The following is a 21,611-nucleotide window of genomic DNA, read 5'->3' as shown; positions in this document are numbered from 1 at the left end:
ACACGTGTGCGTACACACACCCGCACAAACACACACAAGAGAACATGAATGGAAAGCAAAGCCGGCGGGACACGAGCGGCAAGCGCGGAATTCGAGCCCACGTATCCTAGCAACAAGCTAGCGGGGGTCTTTTCAGCGCATCGCTCGGGTAACGACAGATCACTCACTTTTCCCCCTCTTTTGCCGGGGGCGTCTGGAACGAGGGAGGTGGCAGAAATAGAAATCAGTCTCTTTAGTCACTTTGTGCTTCATGCGTTTGCCTTCAAGAGAATCTGGAAAACCTCCACCACGCCCTACAGATACAGCGTGGGGCGACAGCTGATCACTGTGCACACAACAACACACATTTATAGTACTGTGACACTGATTCCAAACAACCACTGATATAATTATAAGCGCTGTTTGCTAAGGTTAGGGATTCCCTGACCGTAACGCCTCCAGTGAGGAACAGTGAAAGTAAAGCTTCTGGAAACAAACGCTCCTCAAAAGATCCTGATGATCAGATCTGAGACTCTAAAACATGATTGATGGAGAATCAAGTAAAGCTGAGCTGCTTCAGTCCAGTAAGAGTTCATCTGGAGATATTACTGCAGTTATTCTGACCTTTACTTGATCAAAATCACTCAAGATCTGACACCAGAAGCAGCAGCTGAAGCTGGACGCTTGTACAATCACACTAACAGACTCTAAACTCTCAATCAGAGACAGAAAGCCTGCAGCAGATTGTGTGTGACAGGTTTTTCAGCAACATTTTGATCATTTGAAATGTGCGTATTAAATATGATACAGTAGCTTCACAGGAAATGTGAAAGCAACTATCTTCACACAGTAAAGGATTGGATGCTGAGGGTTCACTCTGCTGGTCTTGAGGAGAACAACAAGACGTGAAACCATGGTACGGCTGAAAAGAGCGACTCTTCACTGAGACGAGAACACAATGTTCTTCTGCGAGGAAACGCGAGACTGTCTTTCCCTCCATTAGAACAAGCGAACAAAGACCCAGTGAGTGATTCTGAGAGCATGAGTCCTTTCGTAAGTCTCTCTCTAGCAGGCTGTTCACGCTCACAGTGATTTACAGCAACACATTGTGCAAAAACCTCAGATTTTCACAGAGGCGGCGATGCAACAATGTTGAAATTTATGCAAATACAGCAACAGACCTTTCAGCAATTGCTACAATAATATAAAAATGTTTTTGGATGGAATATCAAGATTGGTTGAGAACACGACGACACCCTGAACAGCATTTCAAATTTAGTCACTAAAAATTTATTTTTGGCTAAATGAAAAGTTTTATTTTTGGTTTCAGTCTTTCAGTGAACAAAATTCTGTCACACTTCCCACTTCAAATTGGTTCTTGTTTCTGCCTCTGTATTGTTTGTTTTGCTTGGATTATGCGTTTGTTTTATATATTATGTATTTGAAAAGCAACCTTATAAAAATTATTATTATCTGGTAACCCCATAAATTCAACCCAACCCAGAAGTTCTGATCCTTGGGCAGCACTTTCATTCTCAGTAACATGTGAATAGAAACGAGACGATTAAGAAAAAGCAATATCTAACTCTAACTCCCCAACATAAAATAAACACTACAATTCCTAATCTTAACTTCAAACTAAACTTCATGTCCTCATCTTCAGGTCAGACTGTAGCCATGGCAAGAACACTGTGAACATTCGCTTTAACGAAACACGCCAAGAACACAAACAACAATCACAAAAACATAAAAAACACAATCACAAACATCCATTAGAAAGACAGACAAAGTGCCGTGTTACGCCTCACCGCTGACACAAAGGGAGCTTTAGCTAAATAAAGCAGCCGGATCATGTTTTTCTATCCTGTTAAAGATGAAGTGTATCATGGATGTTAAAAACACCTGAGCCGACACAAACCGAACTATAAATCCTTTGATATGTGCCACTCAGACTTCCTGTTGAATGAGGAAAATAAACGGGATAAATTTTCACCCAAAAGTATTGCAGTCACAAATAAAAAAAAAAATAAGCGTGAAACCAAAATTTTAAAATGCAAGTAAAAATATATTGCACAAAATATTTAAATGTAAGCAAAGTTTTCAGAATAGCAAACAATAGTCACGGATTGAAAAACAATGAGGATAAATAAATTTAATAACGCATTTAAAAAAAATAATAAGCATGAATCAAAACTTTAAACGCATTTAAAATTTCCTTTCCTATTGAATGAACTGGTTTGGATTCGGTTGAGTGAATGATTTATTTAATGACTCTCTCACTCAAGAAAGTAACTTGGGCTGGCTGTTTTACTTTCATATTGTTACTATATTCAAACTTTATGCATTTAAAACATGAATAAGGGGTTGACCGATTATCGGCACCGATATTAAGCATTTTTATGGTTATTGGTATCATTCTTTTCAAAAACCGATTTGCCGATACAATAATTTAAAAGTATTTAAAGAAAGTTTTTGTCAGAGCCCTTGTTATTTTTAATTTTGACAAATTTTCATTTTTACACCAGACATATATATCGGTTCAAAATATCGGTTATCAGTCTACTTGATCTGTAATAATCGGTATCGGCCCTGAGAAACACATATCGGTCAACCCCTAACATGAATATGATAGTAATGCAATTATATATGTAGCTACGTAAATAAACACAATAAGTATGCAAATAAATCACGGTGTATTTCAAATGCACCTGGCCTCTGTAACTGTCTCATTAATCAGTACTGAAATCTAGCCTAGTCAATGCAAAAACATTACATTCATAAACAATTAATTCACCAATTTACTTGTTTAACGGTTATGGATCGGCAGGTAGGCGTACAGCAGTGAGTAGAAAATGTCAGATCACAAAAATAACTTAATATAACCAAGGAGATTTTGTGTGCAAGTCGGATAAGTTTGCATTAATATTTTACTTTTATGCAATTCGATTTTAAATTTGTTTTAAGTTTTGATTCATGCTTATTTTTTTAAAATGCGTTATTTATTTTTGATTTACGCTTATTAATTTTCAATCCATGACCTTTGTTTGCTATTCTGAAAATTTTGCTTACATTTTTAAATTTTGTGCAATATATTTTCACTTTTGTGTCCAAATTTAGGTTTCACACTTATTATTTTTTTTTTTATCCGTGACTGCAATTTTGGTCAGAAAACTGATCTTATAAAGATACTTTAACCCAAGAAAGAAACCTGCACTTGTTAAACAATATTTAAAACGCCTGACATGTCAACATCTCACTATGTCTTTTAAAGAACAAACTTACACTATTAGTAGAGTTAGATTACATAATCACAACATATATTTTTGGCTAAATGAAAACAAACCGTAACCCTATAAATCCCATCCAAGAAGTTAAAGAACGTTCTGGTCCTTGTGCATTTTCATTATTAGGAAATGTGCTGCATCAGATGTCTTTTAAAGAACAAACGTACATTATTAGTTCTGTATCAGATCATGAAATCACACATGAAATCATTCTTCAGAGCAGAGGAAACTGCCTAAACTAACATCTGAGAATCTCCTGCTGTGGGTTAAAGGTCACTCACCAGACAGACGTGGTGCTGGTCCTGGAAAGCGTGCTGGAGCTGAGGGATCCAGGGACTGGAGTTCAGGGCAAAAATCCACCTTTACAATACAAAAATAAATCCACAATTGTTTTATGAGATATGTACATGCAACAAATACTAACTCAGTTTGTCATTTAGTTGATGCTTTGATGCATTTATTTTGGTGAAAATCATCCCGGAGTAACCTGAGGTTACATTTCTTGCTCAAGGAAAAAAAAAAAATGTATGGCGTGGGACTTGGTTTTATCTATCGGTCGTTGATTGGATGTTGATAAGTGGGCGTGGCTCTCAAAAGAGGTGGATCTGAATGTGGATTGTAAGAAAGGGGCAGAGTTTAAGATAATTAAATTACTGGAGAATGCGTCACCAGAGAGAAGTCTGGAAATTCACACTTTGATTCAAGATTAAACTTTGAGTAAAATGAACAAGTAAAAAAAAAAAAAAAAAAAAAAAAAAAAAAAAAACACAGATGAATAATTTACAAGAATATCAATATCATGCATTTAGAAAATAACTGTTGGCCGAGAGAGAGACTGGTGAGTTATTGTATGATTTATGATGTATAGTTGATGTATATAATTGTACTTTAAAATCTCATGGCGGTCTCCTCAGTGGGCGGTGTCAAGTGTCATATTACAAAATGCATTACGGTCTTTTAGAATCAAAACTTTTTATAATCTTGGCAACAAACATATCATTGGAAAGGTCTGAGTCTCAGGATTCCATATTTGGTGATTATTTTGAGTATTGAAGTAAAATTGACAGAGAAATCTAGGGAAAAATTCATTAAACAAAATTCAGAGTAGTTTTGATGGCTCCCGGTGGCTGTTTGTGGTATGACGCCCTAAATAAAATCTCACAGGAACCTCAATTTTTTTCATATCAACTTCAAATTTGGAACATAACTTATTTAGACAGAAGACTTTAATTTTATACCAATTTTAGAGTAAAACCTGTTATGTAAAATATTTATAATAAATAAAATAAAATGAATATAGCACATTTTATTTACAGTACATTTAAACTTCTATAACTTACTTTGATACTTTAATTTTTTGAAAAAATTCCACTTTTGCCAAAGTCTGCTTTAAAAAGAGACCAACCTTAGGTCTATATTCCAAAGTGTTCATAAAATACAACAATTTAAGTTTGGATAGTGCACTTTAATGCCTATTTTAAAAAATGGGGGTGACAGTTAAAGGGTTAAGGAGTCTTTCGCCACATTGTAACGCTTCAGGTTGGGAGTTGACTCACGTTGTCCTGTGAACGCAGGCTGGTTTTGTCCAGGATCTTCATGGCGTACACGTCTCCTGTAGCTTTCTCCTTCACCACCTGCACCTCGGAGAAGTGCCCCCTTCCCACAATGCCCCTCACCTCAAAATCCTTCTTACCAGGAAGCAGTTCCTGAACTTCAGCCACCAAATCAGAATCTGAGACACACAAACCGTCACAATACAACGCAAACACAGACTAAATGGCTATTTGACTGTTTCCGTGTTAAGATCATATTAAGGCGCTTACATTTGTTGACAAAGTTGGCCACATGTTTGATCTTCATGAGCTAACACCCGACGCACTCCACATTCCCTGAAAAACCACAATCATTCATATTACAACACATCACTCCTGTAGAACCTGACACACTGCATTTCCCCTGAAACATTACAAACATTCACAACACCAATACTGATATGGAAACAGTGCCTGTTTTGCTCAAGCACATCACATTTTCTCACAAAGTACGACGCATTTCATAGCATTTTATCTTTCACCACTATTTGTAAGGTGAAGAAGTCTTGTATTCTCTCTTAATCAGCAGAAAACACCACAAAGACGTGATTCCAGATTAGAACTATTTGTTCAACTCTCAGGACTTTTCACTTTCATGAAGGATTCTGAAGACATTATTTAGGCCTAATCCTGATTTACACTTCTGCCTCTCATCTGCAGAAACTTCTGACATCTGACTGGTTTTGTTCGTGTATTAAAACTGATACAAAAATCTTAGATGAAAAATTCTTCACTGACAAAAACTATGTAATTACAGCAATGCAATAACAGCTTTAAACGTGGATACAGACACCAAACACCCTAACGCTAACCGATCAATCAAGACCCATAAAATAAATTGAGGCACACGTTTCTTTTATGTGTCGACGTATTTCCTTTTGGGTGAGAAATATTGCAATGTCTGTAAAAGAGTACTAGCTTACAGGATACTGGCTGACAACACGTTGCATTGTGAATTTAATTCATATATATACACTGCCGTTCAAATTTGGGAATCGGGATCAGTAAGATTTTTAATGTTTTTTAAAGAAGACTCTTCTGCTCATCAAGGCTGCATTTATTTGATCAGAAATACAGTAATATTGTGAAATATTATTGCAATTTAAAATAATGGTTTTCTAATGGTTTATACATTAAAGTGTAATTTATTTCTGTGATGTGCAGCTGTATTTTCAGCATCATTACTCCAGTCTTCAGTGTCACATGATCTTCAGAAATCATTCTAATATGATGATTTGTTATCAATGTTGGTTTTTGCTGCTTAATATCTTTGGAACCTGTGACACTTTTTTTCAGGATTCTTTGCTGAATAAAAAGTTCAAAAGAACAGCGTTAATTCAAAATAGAAATATTTTGTAACAATATACACTACTGTTCAAAAGCTTGGGGTCAGTATTTTCTTTTTATTATTGAAATTAAGGCTTTTATTCAGCAAGGATGTGTTAAATTGATCAAAAGTGATAATAAAGACTTACAGTGTTAGAAAATATTTCTTTTTTAAATAAATGCTGTTCATTTTATTCATCAAGGAATCCAGAAAAAAAAAAGTATCACAGGTTCCAAAAATATAAATAAATATGGAGCAGCAGAACAGTTTCAAGCCCTGATAATAAATCATCATATCAGAATGATTTCTGAAGATCATGTGACACTGAAGACTGGAGTAATGATGCTGAAAATACAGCTGCGCATCACAGAAATAAATTACAGTTTAAAGTATCTTAAAATAGAAAACCATTATTTTAAACTGTAATTATAGTTCACAATATTCCTGTTTTTACTGTATTTCTGATCAAATAAATGCAGCCTTGATGAGCAGAAGAGACTTCTTTAAAATAGCATTACAAATCTCACTCATCCCAACTGTTCATTTATATACAAGCTATCATCTTAGAAATTAAAAAAATGTCAGAATTACATTATGCAAAATGTCGGAATTTTTGACAATATGACGCATGAAAATAAGTCAAAAAGAGATGGTATACATACATATAAATATACATATATATATATCTGCTAATGATTCTGAAGCCTTGTGTGCTTCTAAATGTGTGTGTATATATGTGTGTGTATATATATATGTATATATGCTAATGATTCTGAAGCCTCAGACGCACTAAAGCGAGCAGTGATGAGATCTCACCTGCAGCAGCTGATTGAGTCGAGCGCAGCGGCACATAACTCAAACGACTGCAGACATATCCCCAACACTTACGTGGCCTCCGTATTTAAACTTCAGCATCCCTGCAGGACACACATGAGCAACGCAGTCAATACAGCACACCATGACCATGTGACGAGCTTTCAAACCAGAATATGACTTTCATTATGAAACAGCACATGATGTTCATACATGTCGTTTGCCCCAAGAAAACATAAAAATGCAATTTAAAAGAAAAATACAAAATTAGACATTCTTATGAAAATATTGCCATGTTATTACTCCCATTCATTGTGGTTTGCCCCAAGAAGACATTAATATGCAAATTAGATGCAATCTATTGAAAAAATACATTGTATATAATGGGAACACCAATTTATGGACATTTTACACACATAAAATACAGAAATACATCAAATCGTTCTGTTATATCTTTCATAACACAGCTGAGAATCATCTTTGTACGAAGTTCGGCTAAAAACAGTCTGAAACCTAAAAACTGATTAGTGAATGAATATTTTTGGCTATACATGTCTTTTCATGTCTATTTATTGAATAACTTAGTCCTGGCGTCCTCTACATAAAATATTAATAAAACACATACCAATGTAACGTAAATTTTTTTCCAATTAAACACAAACCAAATTAAAAAAAAAAAAAAATAATAAATTCACAAAAAAAAAAAAAAAATAATAAATTCACAAAACATCTGCGGAAGAACATTGTAGCCGGAGCTACTTCTCTCTGTTTACACATATTGCGGAAGAACATTGTAGCCGGAGCTACTTCTCTCTGTTTACATTTATGGCAAGTCACGCAGGTACTGTGCTACTCTGCAGCGCTGCCGACCCCAACCAGACTAAAATAGTCCGAATATAAACACTTATTAAAAGTGTACCGTAGTGATTCAGGATAAGATAAAAACGCGGTTTGGAAAATGGATTCGTGATGTACTCGCTCATTATATATATTTTTTACATTTTCAACACAAAACAACACTGTGGCTCAGCCCTGCGCTGATTGGACCAGAAGAGCCGGGAGCGGAGGATTTTGTTAGCTCCGGCTACAATGTTCTTCCGCCAGACGTTACCGACTGCAGCTTTAAATTCTAACGTTAAGTCTTAAACCAAAGTTTTATCTGCTCATATTAACTGTGAATATTTATACTTAACGTAATAACAAATTAATGAAACGTTCATTCATTAAAACAACTCAGTATATGATAATAAACATGAATCAGTCAAACTGACACTCAGAACAGTTAACGTTACATCAAACCATAAACACTTGACCACCGGACAGCAAAATACCCCGACACTGCACAAATAAGTTTAATATTTAATAAAAACACACTGCCTTCGCTTCTGAAATCACTCATAATCAGATTAACTGACATTATTTCACATTTTCCCTCGTTATTTACCGTTGAGGTCATAACGGTCGTTTTTAACGGACACATTCAACCCAGTTTGAAAGAAGATTAGATGTATGCTCACCTAACGCTCGTGTGAGAATATCTGAACCTGTAAATAAGAGGTTTGGTGTAGATTAATCGCGTTTAGAGGAACATCTCTGACTGACTGCTGCTGCTGTCTGTGTGGAAACGATCAACGCTTCAGCATTAACTCAAACTCAACCCGCTCACCCCTACAATTAACATTACGACGCAGCAGAGATGCGTCATGACGTTAGCCTAAGCACCGCCCACCGGCATCATTCCGGTCTGATTACGTGTAATTTGGATTACGTAATCAGACTCCAAAAATTAAGTACTTTTGTGTGTGTGTGTGTGTGTGTGTGTGTGTGTGTGTTTCTGGTTAATAAATATAAATAAACAAATAAATCCTCTGTTGTTAATAAGTTATATAATCTAGAAATTATGTATTATGAAATATAATGTAATATGAATTGTAATACGATCCTCAAAAGACAATTTTCAACTGGGAATGAGCTCATTTTTGCAAAAGAAAATAAAATTTGAGCATTTAAGATTTTCAGACAGTGCTGTTAAAAATTTTATGTAATTTTTTTAAAATAATAATGTATTTTTATTAAACTATCAGGACAAACAGTCTTTGTAAAAAAAAAAACCTTCTTAAAAAATAAAACTTAAACACCATTTTTAAAAATTATTGTTTATAACAAAAATAAAGTGTATAACATAAAAATGAACTAGTCTATAATTTTTTAAAGTATACTTTATAAATAATTCTATTGAACTTCCTCTTTGTTGGTCATAAATGTAAGGTGAAGTCAAGCACATTGCATTATGGGATGCAGTATTCAGTGCACTGAACAGACACACTCGATGTGGACAACATGATGAAAGATGACCGCAACTCGAGTCAGTTTTATTTTGAAGAATTTGTTTCAAAGAAAAATTAATTTTAGGGAAAAGTTCAAGACTTTAATACAATAAAGACTGCTTCAGCTTTCTCGGGCAAATATCTGTGGAAACCTGTTTCTGCCACAGAATAAAAAAACTCAAAAATGTAACTTTTTTTCTTGCAATCCTAAGAAGAAAGTTATAATTGCAAGATATAAACTCAAAACTCTTGAGATAAAAACTCAGAATTGTGAGGAAAAACATCAGAATTGTGAGATTAAAGTCATAACTACCTTTTTATTTTCTATTCTGTGGCGGAAAAAAAAACTATTGTGAAATGTCAATTTGAAATTGCAAGAAAAAAAGTCTGAACAGTGAGATAAAAAGTCACAATTACCGTTTCTTTTTATTCTGTGTCAGTATGGGAAGCAGAGCTCAGGACAGAAGTGTTTTGGATGTAATGCAGCTTGACGAGTCTCAGCGTCCGCGGTATACTACACGAGTTACATCACCACACTCTGACCTCTGACCGCCGCAGAGAACAACACTTCTCTCATCCAGTCTCACTGGCTTGTGAAGATCTGGTTTCCCTGGTGATGCCTGTGAGCGCCATGGCAACAGCCTCCCCGAGCTGTGATGGAGAGAGAGATTTAAGACAGAAAATAGAAATGATCTGAGTTCCCAGACGAGATGATATCACCAGCAATCACGACACAAAGCCTAGGATTAAGATTTAGAAATCAACTGGATCGATGGATGCTCTGCAGTGAATGGGTGCCGTCAGAATGAGAGTCCAAACAGCTGATAAAAACATCACAAGTAATCCACATCACTCCAGTCCATCAGTGAACATCTGGAGAAGACAAAAGATGAAACAAATCCAGCATTAAGACGTTTTTAACTCAAATACATAGAGTCTATAATCCATAATAACACTTCCTCCAGTGAAAAAGTGCATCTGCTGTTGTCTCTCACATCCGAATCCAGACACATATTTGTTTAGAGCTGTTTAAACGCTGCTTGATCTGTGCAGATTTCTCTCCTGATTCACACCAGAACACTTTTTCACTGGAGGAAGTGTTATTATGGATTATAGACTCTATGTATTTGAGTTAAAAACATCTTAATGCTGGATGTGTTTCATCTTTTGTCTTCTCCAGATGTTCACTGATGGACTGGAGTGCTGTGGATTACTTGTGTATTATTGTGATGTTTTTATCAGCTGTTTGGACTCTCATTCTGACGGCACCCATTCACTGCAGAGCATCCGTTGCTGAGACACTGATGCAGTGCTACATTTCTACAAACCTGATGAAGAAACAAACTCATCCTTACCTCAGATAGCATCATGTAACATCAGAAGACTTGAATGTAGTGCATGAGTCATATAGTCTACTATTATGATGCTGCAGAAAATGGAAACATCCTCATCATTCTGCACCGGGCAATGCATTATACTATGAGCTTAAACACATCCTACACTGTATGGTCTCTATTAACGCAGGGTTTTTTTCCCCAGTTGTTCTCTTTAAGCTCACATAGATGTGGTCGTTCATGTTCTCGCTGGAGCAGACGAGCAGACATGACCTCAGGGGAAAACCGCACAAAAATAACGACGAACAAACACATATACACCTAAAACTACAGCACATCTTCTAAGTAAACAAAAAAAAAATCAACAACAAAGAACATCAACAGCAAATCTCACCACCATGATATTCTAGGGGACTGTCAAGACACAAATAACTTTGTTTTTGCCCTGAATAAACAAGACAAGAGTTATTTACTGTAAAGAAAAATACTTTTATATACATCTCATGAATTCAGTGTCACATGATCTTCAGAAATCATTCTAATATGATCAAGAAACATTTCTGATTATTATCAATGTTGAACACAGTTGTGCTGCACAATATTTTTTTTGGAAACTGTGATACACTACCATTCAAATCTTTTGGGTAAATTAGATTTTTTTTTTAAAAAAAGAACATCACTTTTATTCATCAAGGCTGCATTAAATTGATGAGAAGTGACAGTAAAGACATTTATAATGTAACAAAAGATTTCAGATAAATGCTGTTCTTTTGAACTTTCTGTTCATCTGTGAATCCTGAAAAATAAAATGTATCAGTTTCCACATAAATATTGTGCAGCACAACTGTGTTCAACATTGATGATAATCAGAAATGTTTCTTGAGCAGCAAATCATCATATTAGAATGATTTCTGAAGATCATGTGACACTGAAGACTGGAGCAATGATGCTGAAAATACAGCTGTACATCACAGAAATAAATTACACTTTAACAGAGATTCACACAGAAAACAGCTGTTTTAAATTATAATAATATTTCACAATTTTTACTGTATTAATTCATGAAGACATGAAAACATTTTAAAAATCGCCATTCAAACTTTTGGCCCATTTTTATTTTTTTTTTTATAATTACAAATTTTTTTTTAATAGTTTTAAAAGTAATTTTACAAAGTTAAATGTTCATTAATTCACACACGTGATCACGAGGGACACAAAAGGCTCATATTTTGTAAAATGAAGCACCTGTAACACAACTCAGATTCTAGCCTGACTGATATGAATGGTTTTTATTCGTCTCCGAAAATGTATTTAAACACTAACTGGACAAAAGAAACAAACCAATGATTACATCAACACCAAAGAAAACGTAGATCTGAATTAAAATAAAGAAAAGCATCAGACTGCAGGAGTTTGTCACAGCGAGCCGAATAATGCTGTATTAGAGCGACACCTTGTGGTGAAACTACCACACAGACACTTTAGTTATTAAAAACAATGAGTAAAGATGAGTATTGAGTTCTCTTAAAATGTTTATTATCGTTAGACTCGTGTGGGGACAATGAATTTGAGTAATAGTTCATCTTTTCCAGTGTACACCAGATCATTACACATACAAACAGAAGATGATATGAACACATAAATTAGCACAACGGTGGCCTTTTAAGTGTTTGTCGCAGATCCACTGTGAACATCTCAAAGCAAGAACCATTCGCTCCCACAATCTGTCACTGTAATTACATATTAGGGTCCAAAAGCGTCAGCCGCGACTGAAAGTGATGTTTTCAGTCACAAGTGCCGCTGGTCTCTTGATATTCCCGCTGAAAAGAAACTAGATTTTTCTCAAAAAAACATAGTAGACAAGTAAAACATGTTACACTCAAAAAAATATCTTCTTCTATTTCGTCTCTCTCAACTCGAGAGCTCTGAGAACCACACACTCAAAAAAACAATCATTTAAAAATATAATCACCTCAACATCAACCCAAACCCACTTGAACTACAAACCTTACTTAAAAAATTAATGTGAAACACGAAAGGAGACGTTTGGCAAAATGTTCACGCTGCTCTTCTCACTGAATGCATCATTAAGCACTTTTACTTTTCTATTTGTGATCCTCAGAGGAAATGAAATGGCTTGCAATGACACGAGGGCAAATTACACGCAAAAAATGAAATGTGCTGATAATGTGCTCATCATCTGAGAGGAATCAGTTCATCGTAAATCAGGATGAGTTTGTTCATCAAAAAAATCCAAACATGCTCAATCAATGCATACCTCCATAACAATCGAATGCTCTGCAGTGAATGGGTGCCGTCAGAACAAGAGTCTGATAAACACATCACAATAATCCACACGTGCTTGATCTGTGCAGATTTCTCTCCTGATTCACACCAGAACACTTTGTCACTGGAGGAAGTGTTATTATGGATTATAGACTCTATGTATTTTAGTTAAAAACATCTTAATGCTGGATTTGTTTCATCTATTGTCTTCTCCAGATGTTCACTGATGGACAGGAGTGCTGTGGATTACTTATGGATTATTGTGATGTTTTTATCAGCTGTTTGGACTCTCAATCTGACGGCACCCATTCACTTCCATTAGTGATCAAATGATGCAATGCTACATTTCTCCAAATCTGATGAAGAAACAAACTCATCCTGATCTCGGATGACCTGAGAGTGAACATTTTCAGCAGAATTTCTGCATTAATTACTTCTTTAAATCCAGGCTTTTTCATGAGATTGAGCATCTCCTCCCAGCTCTGTAAATAGACTAACTTTCAGTCGATGGCACCAGATTCACTAGACGCTACTGTGTGTTTGATTGTATATTCTGTTAGTAAAAAAATACAGTTTTACAAAAATGAAAGACAAAAGAGAAAGCAAAAGGCAAAACACGTGTCTCTCGGTAGTTGGCAGAGCAGGGCAGGCTTGGTCCGTCTGTGACGACGCGCATTAAAATACGTAAAAAATTCATGATGTTCTCCAACTTATGTGTGGTCCTGCTTGGAACACTGCAGTCTCGTCGCTTTGATTCCACAGACAATGACAAACACTTCATTCTCTATTTTACAATCCCTGCGGCAGATCTTCTGAGCGTCTTCTGGGAAAGAAAAGACGATGAAGTGCGACGCCGCTGGAATCCAATCCTGCTAAAACATCAGCGTCTGTAGGCGTCCACACGGGCTCGTCATTAGTAAATCTCTCACGGGGGGGTTACGTGTGTGAAGCTGTCTGGCTCTCGTCAGTTCAGTGGCGTTCGTCGACGGGTGTGTGTGTGTGTGTGTGTGTACATGAGTCCGGTCCATTAGCAGCACTTCTTCTTGCGTTTGCTGCTCTTACTCAGTTTGACGACTTCGCTCTGCTGCTGCTGCTGCTTGGCCACAGACTCTTTGCGGGTCTTCAGGACGAGTTCAGTGATGCAGTTGAACATCTGATGCACACACACACACACACACACACACACACACACACAACAACACATCAGTGAGACCGTCTGAATCAACAAAAACAACCCAATGCATTTCTGAACATTAGATGTTTGCTTAAAAAAAAACATGACAAAGGCCCATACTGTACACTTTTGTAGCATACAGTGTTATTTTAGTATCCCTGAGATACCATTTAGTTTTATTTCTGTTTTATTTCTGTTATTCTACTTTCCATTTTTGTTTTAATTTTAAGTTTATTATTAGTATTTGGTTTTATTAAGTTTTAGTTTTAGTTACTAATATACTTTTAATAAATTTTTTTAAAAACATTTTTAATGTATTTATTCCTTTTTAGTTTTTAGTTACTATTATACTTGTATTAATATTTTGACTTTTAGTTAGTTTCATTAATTTTGTTATGCGTCTATAGTTTTTATTCATTTCTAGCTTTTTCTAATACATTTTTTGGTCTAAATAGTTTTTATCAATAATAAATCATCTTAAAAATTTAAATTTAAACATACATTACTTTATCAATACTTAATTTATCACATAAATTTAAACTTACTTTAGCTGTACTTATTTTAGTACCTCGAGTGAAACTAAAAGAAAGAGAAATGGTGCCTGGGCAACCTGCTAAAAGAAAAACATGTGACTGATTTTTCTTTATTGTATTTTCAGTTTCAGTATTTCAGTTAACATTTATCTAAGATCATGTGATAGTTTTAGTTAACTGTAATAACCCTTTAAGTCGAGTGGAAAACAGCACTGCCCTGAACCGATCTGAATAATGACTCTACTGTCTTCTGTAGCGCTGCTTTATTGCTGAAAGTGAATTATTTTGATAAGTTTAACACTGTTATTCCCCTGTCCCTGAAACGATCTGTACTTTATAAAGCGCTGAAGTTTCTGAGGGCTCTAGTAGTTCACATCAAACTCTGTTCTTGCTGCTTTTCATGATCTGACTCCACTAGAGGCTTTATTTGTGTAACCTGATGGTATTTAATCTAGCTATGCCTGAAAAGCTTGACTTACGTCCTCGACGTTGATGTTCTCTTTGGCGCTGGTCTCAAACAGTCGGATGCCCATCTGCTCGGCAAACTTCTGCGCGTCATTGGTCTCCACCACTTTAGAGGCGGGATCGTCATTCTTATTACCCACTGAACCCAGAGCAGAGAAAACGAGCGTTAAAACAAAACAGAATTAATCATCAGAACATGCTGGAAGACTGAATCTGAGAAAACAGCACCACAAAAAAATGTCAGGTTCATATTTCATCCACAAAAGTTCAACAATTAAAGATGTGATTAAAGATAAAAAAAAATGTCTATTATTAGGACTTTTTTTTTTTTTTTTGCATTGAGTAAATAAGTCAATTAAAGACATTTCCCTCCAAAAATCTCATTACTGCAATGCTAGAAAAAAATAACAATAAAAAAAGTCAATAAAAAAAATGTACAAAATATATATTAAATGTCCAAAAATATCATTAAGGGCAGTTGAAAATAATTTTACAGTTTTTAAAAAAAAAGCAACATTGTACTTACCTAATATTCGACAGACGTCGTCACAGTTCTGATTGATTTCATGAAGCCAGCGTTTGACGTTCACGAACGACTCGGCGCTGGAGACGTCATAAACCACTATAACCCCGTGAGTGCCTCTATAGTACCTGAAAGAGACCAGCACAGATGACCACATCAGGGCTCTGAAGCTTTACCAACACAAACATAAAACCACAATAAAAGTCCTGAGACGAACACGTTTGTTCATTTGTTTATAATTCATCATCACTCCAGCTACCAAAGCCATATGCACTGAGAGAAATAAGTGAAAGACAGACAAAAACAACATATACATGATTTTTAAAGTTTAGCACAAGGACAAGAAAACCTGGAGTTTGAAAGTTGATGAAAAGCAATTTAATTAAACCATAAAAATGCTAAATTAAAATAAATAAATTAAATGTAAAAATAAAACAATTTAAAATAAAACACTAAAATATTTCATATAAATATATAAATAATAATTAATATATAAATAATAATACATTTATTAGTTATCATAGAACTACATAAAAAAATGTTTTTATTTATTTAAATATTTAACTTAAAATCCTGAAAAATAAATAAAAAAATAAATAAACTGGGGAATCTGATTCATAAAAACAGACAAAGCAAATAAAATAAATAAATAAATAAATAAATAAATAAATAAATAAATTGGGGAATCTGATTCATAAAAACAAAGCAAATAAAAGCCCGGAGTTTGAAAGTTGATGAAAAGCAATTTAATTAAACCATAAAAATGCTAAATTAAAATAAATAATTAAATTAAAAAATATTATAAAAATATTTTATATAAATAAATTATAATTAATAATAAATAATAAATAATAATATATTTATTAGTTATCACAGAACTACATAAAAAAATTTATTTACTTTTTTTTTTTTTTTTAATTTTTAATTTATTTAAACATTTAAAATCTCAGGGAGAAATTAAAAAAAAAAAAAATAATTAAATAAATAAAAAAAATAAAAAAATAAAAATACAACTGAATAAATAAATAAATAAACAAATAAACAAAAAATATAATCTTAATCAAGATATACAAAAACAAAACACACACTCAAAAAGTTTTAGATAATCTCATCATGCGCTCAGTGATCAATAAGAATGCATCTGAACACATTGCATCTTTAAATCCACAGATTTGTCTTGAAATCAACACTTAAGATGTGAAAGGTCCACCTGGACTCCAGCGAGTGCAGTGTTTGGAATAAAAGACAAGTAATCAACTCTAAATGAGACCAGATCTGCACATCTTCTGAAGGGAAGGCTGACCCGTGACTGTTTCACTTCCTGCCACTGACGTCACTGACAGGAAGTGGCTGTCTGAGGTGACTTTTCTCGAGGCACACATCATCAGTTCTCATCTTCAGGACATGATTTGAGAAGCACTCGTGTTCTGAACACACAGGTCTGAAATTCACTGATTCTGCGCTCCGAACCCCATCTACAGCAGCCTCGGTGACGCTCAGGGCTCCACACAGAACAAACAGAATAATCATAACAATGTAGGAAATAGATATAAAGGGCGAGAGAGCCTCTTTTGCAATAAACACAAAAAGGGAAGCTAAATAAAAAAAATAAATAAATAAATTCAAGTTGATTTATCTTGATTCATCTGGAGATATTTCAGGAACGTGTCATATTATAATATGCATAATATTAAATAAAAAATGTACAAGATTATGAATTTTAAATGTGATGCGGTGTTTATTTGAGAGGCTGGCTAAAATATTGTAATTATTATATATTAATATAGCCACAAAATAATAGTAATAATAATCATATAGAAAATACATATAACCAGTCAACAAGTCTTTTCTACAGCGCAAAGTGAATTAAAAATATTTTAATAATTTAATTAAAAACAGAGCCCAAACAATTATTATTTTATTTTTTTGCAGTTTGCAATTTATTGTCAGATATAATTAACACTTTAAAAAAAATCAAAACATTTATTGTTTGATTTTTTGTGACAACACTTTACAGAATTTAAAAAAATATTTTAAATATTTTCTTTTATTTTATTAAAAAATAAGATCAATTTTATTTAAAAGTGTTAATAGAATCAATCAAATAAACTAATAATAAACTAATTTTACTCATGCATTGAGTGAAAAAGCATTGAGATGATGCATTAGTAAAATTAATATCGTCTTGGGTTGGAAACAATAATTCATCATTTAATAACGACTCTAAAAGACCGAATCCACACTGAGGCACTTCAAAGCCTGATAGGATCTAATGCTCCAGTCTGCTTTAGTCTTGACGCGCTCTACACACATGAAATCATGTCTTGGAAAGTACAAAGTCACGTCACACCTCTCTCAGAATACCGAAACTGAATGTATGAAGCGTCTAAAGGAAGGAGCTTCAGCCTGCGGTTTCCATCGACTGAAAGAGGAAACGAGAGGCTTCAGAAGCTGAGTGAGATCACAACACTCTGATAGCAGCGCTGCAACACGCCTCACGCTCGAGACGGATTCACTCAAAGGTATTCTAAGAATCAGCTTTAATCCCAGCTGCTTCACAGATGAGTCACATTCATCAGAAAGACCAGCTCACACGGCAACCTTACGCAGCTCTGCCGGACGCACCGGAGCCAGTGTGCACCAATAAACAAAGAGACAGAGAGAGCAACGGCACTCTTAACCAGCACAGAGGAGTCAAACCGGTTCTGAGGAGGAGGAAAAAAACAATTTTTTTTTTTTTTTGTGATAAATCATTATAATATAATTTGCTGTATAATGAATTTATTATATATTATATAATTATTATTTAAAAAAAAAAATACTAAATTATAACAAAATATTTAACTGCAAAAAAATAAAAAATTTATTTTACAGTACATCAGTACTAAAGAATATAAAAAAATATATTTTTAAAAAATTATACTGACTTTTATACTGAAAGTTTTTTTTATTTCAGATAAATGTTGATCTTTGGAACATTTTTTATTCATCAAACAATATATCTTTAAATCATCATAATAGAAAATATTAATAATAATGATAAATGTTTCTTGAGCTGTAAATCAGCATATTAGAATGAAATTTTAATTTTTAATTTAAATATTAATAATAATGATAAGTGTTTCTCGAGCAGCAAATCATCATATTAGAATGATTTCTGAAGATCATGTGACACTGAAGACTGGAGTAATGATGCTGAAAATACAGCTGCACATCACAGAAATAAATTACAGTTTAACAGAGATTCACACAGAAAACTGCTGTTTTTAAATAGTAAAAATATTTCACAATTTTACTGCTCTTGCTCTATTTCTGATCAAATAAATGCACGCTTGGTGAGCAGAAGAGACTTCTTTAAAAAACATTAAGAACTGGTAGTGTACGGGTTATAACTTCTACATTTTCAAACATTAAACCACCAAATGTTTATTTTAATGCAAAGCTGCAGGAAGCCCTTAAACCTTCTCTTCCGTTCTCATAATACGTTCGTGAAGTGTTTCCAAAAGAAAGCGACTCAACCAGATGCAGATGGCGCTCATGAGGATCACCGACTGAATGGAGACGCTCCGTACATGAACACAGCGCCGCGCTTCACTCTGAAACCCCTGAGATTCGAAGCACTCTTCATCCGATAACTGCACTGAAGAGAAAGCGTCCTATAATTCGACAGGAGCAGGGTTAATGCGTCACTCACGTGGAGGTGATCGTCCGGAACCTCTCCTGTCCCGCTGTATCCCAGATCTGCAGCTTGACCTTCTCCCCGTTGATCTCCACCGTGCGGATCTTGAAGTCCACACCGATGGTGGTGATGTAGCTGCCTGCAACAACACACACAAATCAGAGTTATAATCACAAAACACTTCTGTTTTCAGAAGTCATAAATCTGCTAGTATCACTGCGTTAAACGTAGTGTGTAGAAGTCAGCATGACCTACAGCAGCTCAACTCGAGATCTCTTGCGTTTATAACTAAGAACCCTTCACGGTTAATGTTTGTTAAAAGCACATGTGACGTGTTGATCCTACCTGAAAATGTGTTATCAGCAAATCTCAGCAGTAAACTGCTTTTGCCAACACCTGTGGAAAAACAGAACAGACACATTACACCCAGACATGAAACGACATTCAAAAGCTCTGCGGTCATAACTCACTTTATATACTTTTATTAAGGCATTAATTTAAAATCGCATTACTATATATATATTAATTATATATATTAATTATATAAATAAATAAATAATAAATATATTTTTTTAAATTATATATTATATTTTTATTATAAATTTAAATAAAAAAAAAAAAAAAAAAATTATATTTTTATTATATATTTTAATTATATAAATAAAAAACATAAAAATAAATAAAAAATACATAAATAATTAATAATATATAAAATTAAATAAAAAAAATAAATTAATACATATATTTTAAAAAAAATAAATAAAAAAATAATAAAAAAAATAATAATTATATAAATATATAAATAAATAAATAAAATATATTTTAATTATATAAATAAATAATACATATTTTTTAAAATTATATTATATTTTTATTATATATATTTTAATTATATAAATAAATAAATAAATATTTTTTAATATATATATACTTTTTTTAATATATTATATATATATATATATATATATATATATATATATATATATATATATATATATATAAATTATTTATTTATATATCAGTACAACATCTCAACATTAAATAAATAGATCCCAGACTTACATGATAAATACTAAGTTTGTTTTTGTTTATACATAAATTCTGTCACAGAAAAATCAACATACATGCCAGGCAACGTAACATATTAATATTTTAGTTTATTAGACAATAAAAATAGATTTTCAGAACACACCCAGACTGAATGACTCTTAACTGTTGACAGGCCCTTTACATGAGCTAAATCAGAAACCACATCCCTCTCGACCTCATCAAAGGTCAGTTATTAGCGGTCAGATTAATCAGTGTTTGTGTTATGTGTGTGTGCAGCACTAATAATCATCTGGAGAGGTTCTGGCTCATGTTAGTGCTGTTCTAAGCGAGCCGAGGCCTGCTTCCCGTCTCGCATCCTCGGTGTTTCCTTACCGCTGTCGCCGATGATGAGCAGCTTGAAGAGGTAATCATAGTCCCGCGCCATGGCCCGGCTCGGTTCCCCCGCGCAGAGACGCTCTCCAAGAAGCGAAAGCTCCCGCTGCTCCTCCTCTCCCGGCGGAGAGGCAGCCGTATATGTGCGTTAACGTCTCCCCGGGTTTATTTTGAGCGGTTTGCGGGGTGTCGAAGTCTCACACACCCATCTACAACAAAACCATATACAACCACACCCGAACCCACTCACACAAAACCCCGCCCACAAAAACCCCGCCCACAACAGCTCGTGATGGCTTACTGCGCATGCGCACAAACACAGCCGTACTGCAGTAGAGCCTCCAGCAGGGGGAGCTGAAGAGGCGTCACTTCAGCCACACTAAACCCCAGCTTACATCACACACATTACATAAAGAACACACACAGACGCTGATTAATAAAAATAATACAGCACCCGTCAAAACATTTTTTTAAACATTTTTGTCTCTTCTGTTTATCAATGCTGCATTTATTTGATCAGTAAAAACATTAATATTGTGAAATGTTATTACAATTTAAAATAGCTGTTCTCTATGTGAATGCTGTATATGTTAAAATTTGATATTAGCTGTATTTTCAGCATCATTACTCCAGTCTTCAGTGTCACATGATCTTCAGAAATCATTCTAATATGCTGATTATCATCAATGTTGGAACCATGATGCACAGCCATTCAAAAGTTTTTTTTTTTTTTTTTTTTTTTAAGAAATTAGTGGTAATATTCTACAAAGGATAAATTAAATTGATCAAAAGTGACAGTAAGGGTTTTTATAAAGTTACAAAATATATATATTTTTAAATAAATGCTGTATATCTGAATCCTTAAAAAAAAAA

The 21,611-nt window shown here is 34.2% G+C and overlaps 2 protein-coding genes across 3 annotated transcripts in view; both read right to left on the bottom strand.

Moving 5' to 3' along the window:
* cita (citron rho-interacting serine/threonine kinase a) overlaps nucleotides 1-8,645 on the bottom strand; it is an 84,080-nt gene extending 75,435 nt beyond the window's left edge. Inside the window, 6 exon segments of the mRNA XM_042757236.1 lie at nucleotides 3,545-3,623; nucleotides 4,612-4,634; nucleotides 4,820-4,995; nucleotides 5,087-5,219; nucleotides 6,999-7,099; nucleotides 8,513-8,645. Of these exon segments, the coding sequence (XP_042613170.1) occupies nucleotides 3,545-3,623; nucleotides 4,612-4,634; nucleotides 4,820-4,995; nucleotides 5,087-5,219; nucleotides 6,999-7,097 (510 nt within the window). The 5' untranslated portion in view covers nucleotides 7,098-7,099; nucleotides 8,513-8,645.
* A 163-nt stretch (nucleotides 8,646-8,808) lies between these two features.
* LOC109077405 (ras-related protein Rab-35-like) lies at nucleotides 8,809-20,950 on the bottom strand. 2 transcript variants are annotated; one of them, XM_042751608.1, is made up of 7 exons: nucleotides 20,739-20,950; nucleotides 19,662-19,712; nucleotides 19,332-19,455; nucleotides 15,641-15,765; nucleotides 15,129-15,253; nucleotides 13,932-14,095; nucleotides 8,809-8,827 (listed from the first exon to the last, which is right to left on the bottom strand). In XM_042751608.1, the coding sequence occupies exons 1-6, from the start codon at nucleotides 20,788-20,790 to the stop codon at nucleotides 13,970-13,972; spliced, it is 603 nt and encodes a 200-aa protein (XP_042607542.1). In that variant the 5' UTR covers nucleotides 20,791-20,950; the 3' UTR covers nucleotides 8,809-8,827; nucleotides 13,932-13,969. The 2 variants fall into 2 exon arrangements, with proteins under 2 accessions (XP_042607542.1, XP_042607532.1); XM_042751598.1 differs by lacking the exon at nucleotides 8,809-8,827 and having other exon boundaries at nucleotides 13,210-14,095.
* Nucleotides 20,951-21,611: the final 661 nt, after the last annotated feature.

This window comes from Cyprinus carpio, chromosome A5 (genome assembly GCF_018340385.1).
Source record: "Cyprinus carpio isolate SPL01 chromosome A5, ASM1834038v1, whole genome shotgun sequence".
NCBI classification, from domain to species: Eukaryota; Metazoa; Chordata; class Actinopteri; order Cypriniformes; family Cyprinidae; genus Cyprinus; species Cyprinus carpio.
The sequence above is the reverse complement of the archived record's forward strand: the minus strand, read 5'-3'. Positions and strand labels throughout refer to the sequence as shown.

Excerpts from the sequence above, each read along its gene's own strand:
- LOC109077405 (XM_042751608.1), bottom strand. The coding sequence starts at position 20,790 with ATGGCGCGGGACTATGATTACCTCTTCAAGCTGCTCATCATCGGCGAC. Across the intron at positions 19,456-19,661 it reads TGCTGATAACACATTTTCAG|GCAGCTACATCACCACCATC; the intron begins GTAGGATCAACA and ends GTGTTGTTGCAG. Across the intron at positions 14,096-15,128 it reads AGAACATCAACGTCGAGGAC|ATGTTCAACTGCATCACTGA; the intron begins GTAAGTCAAGCT and ends TGTGTGCATCAG.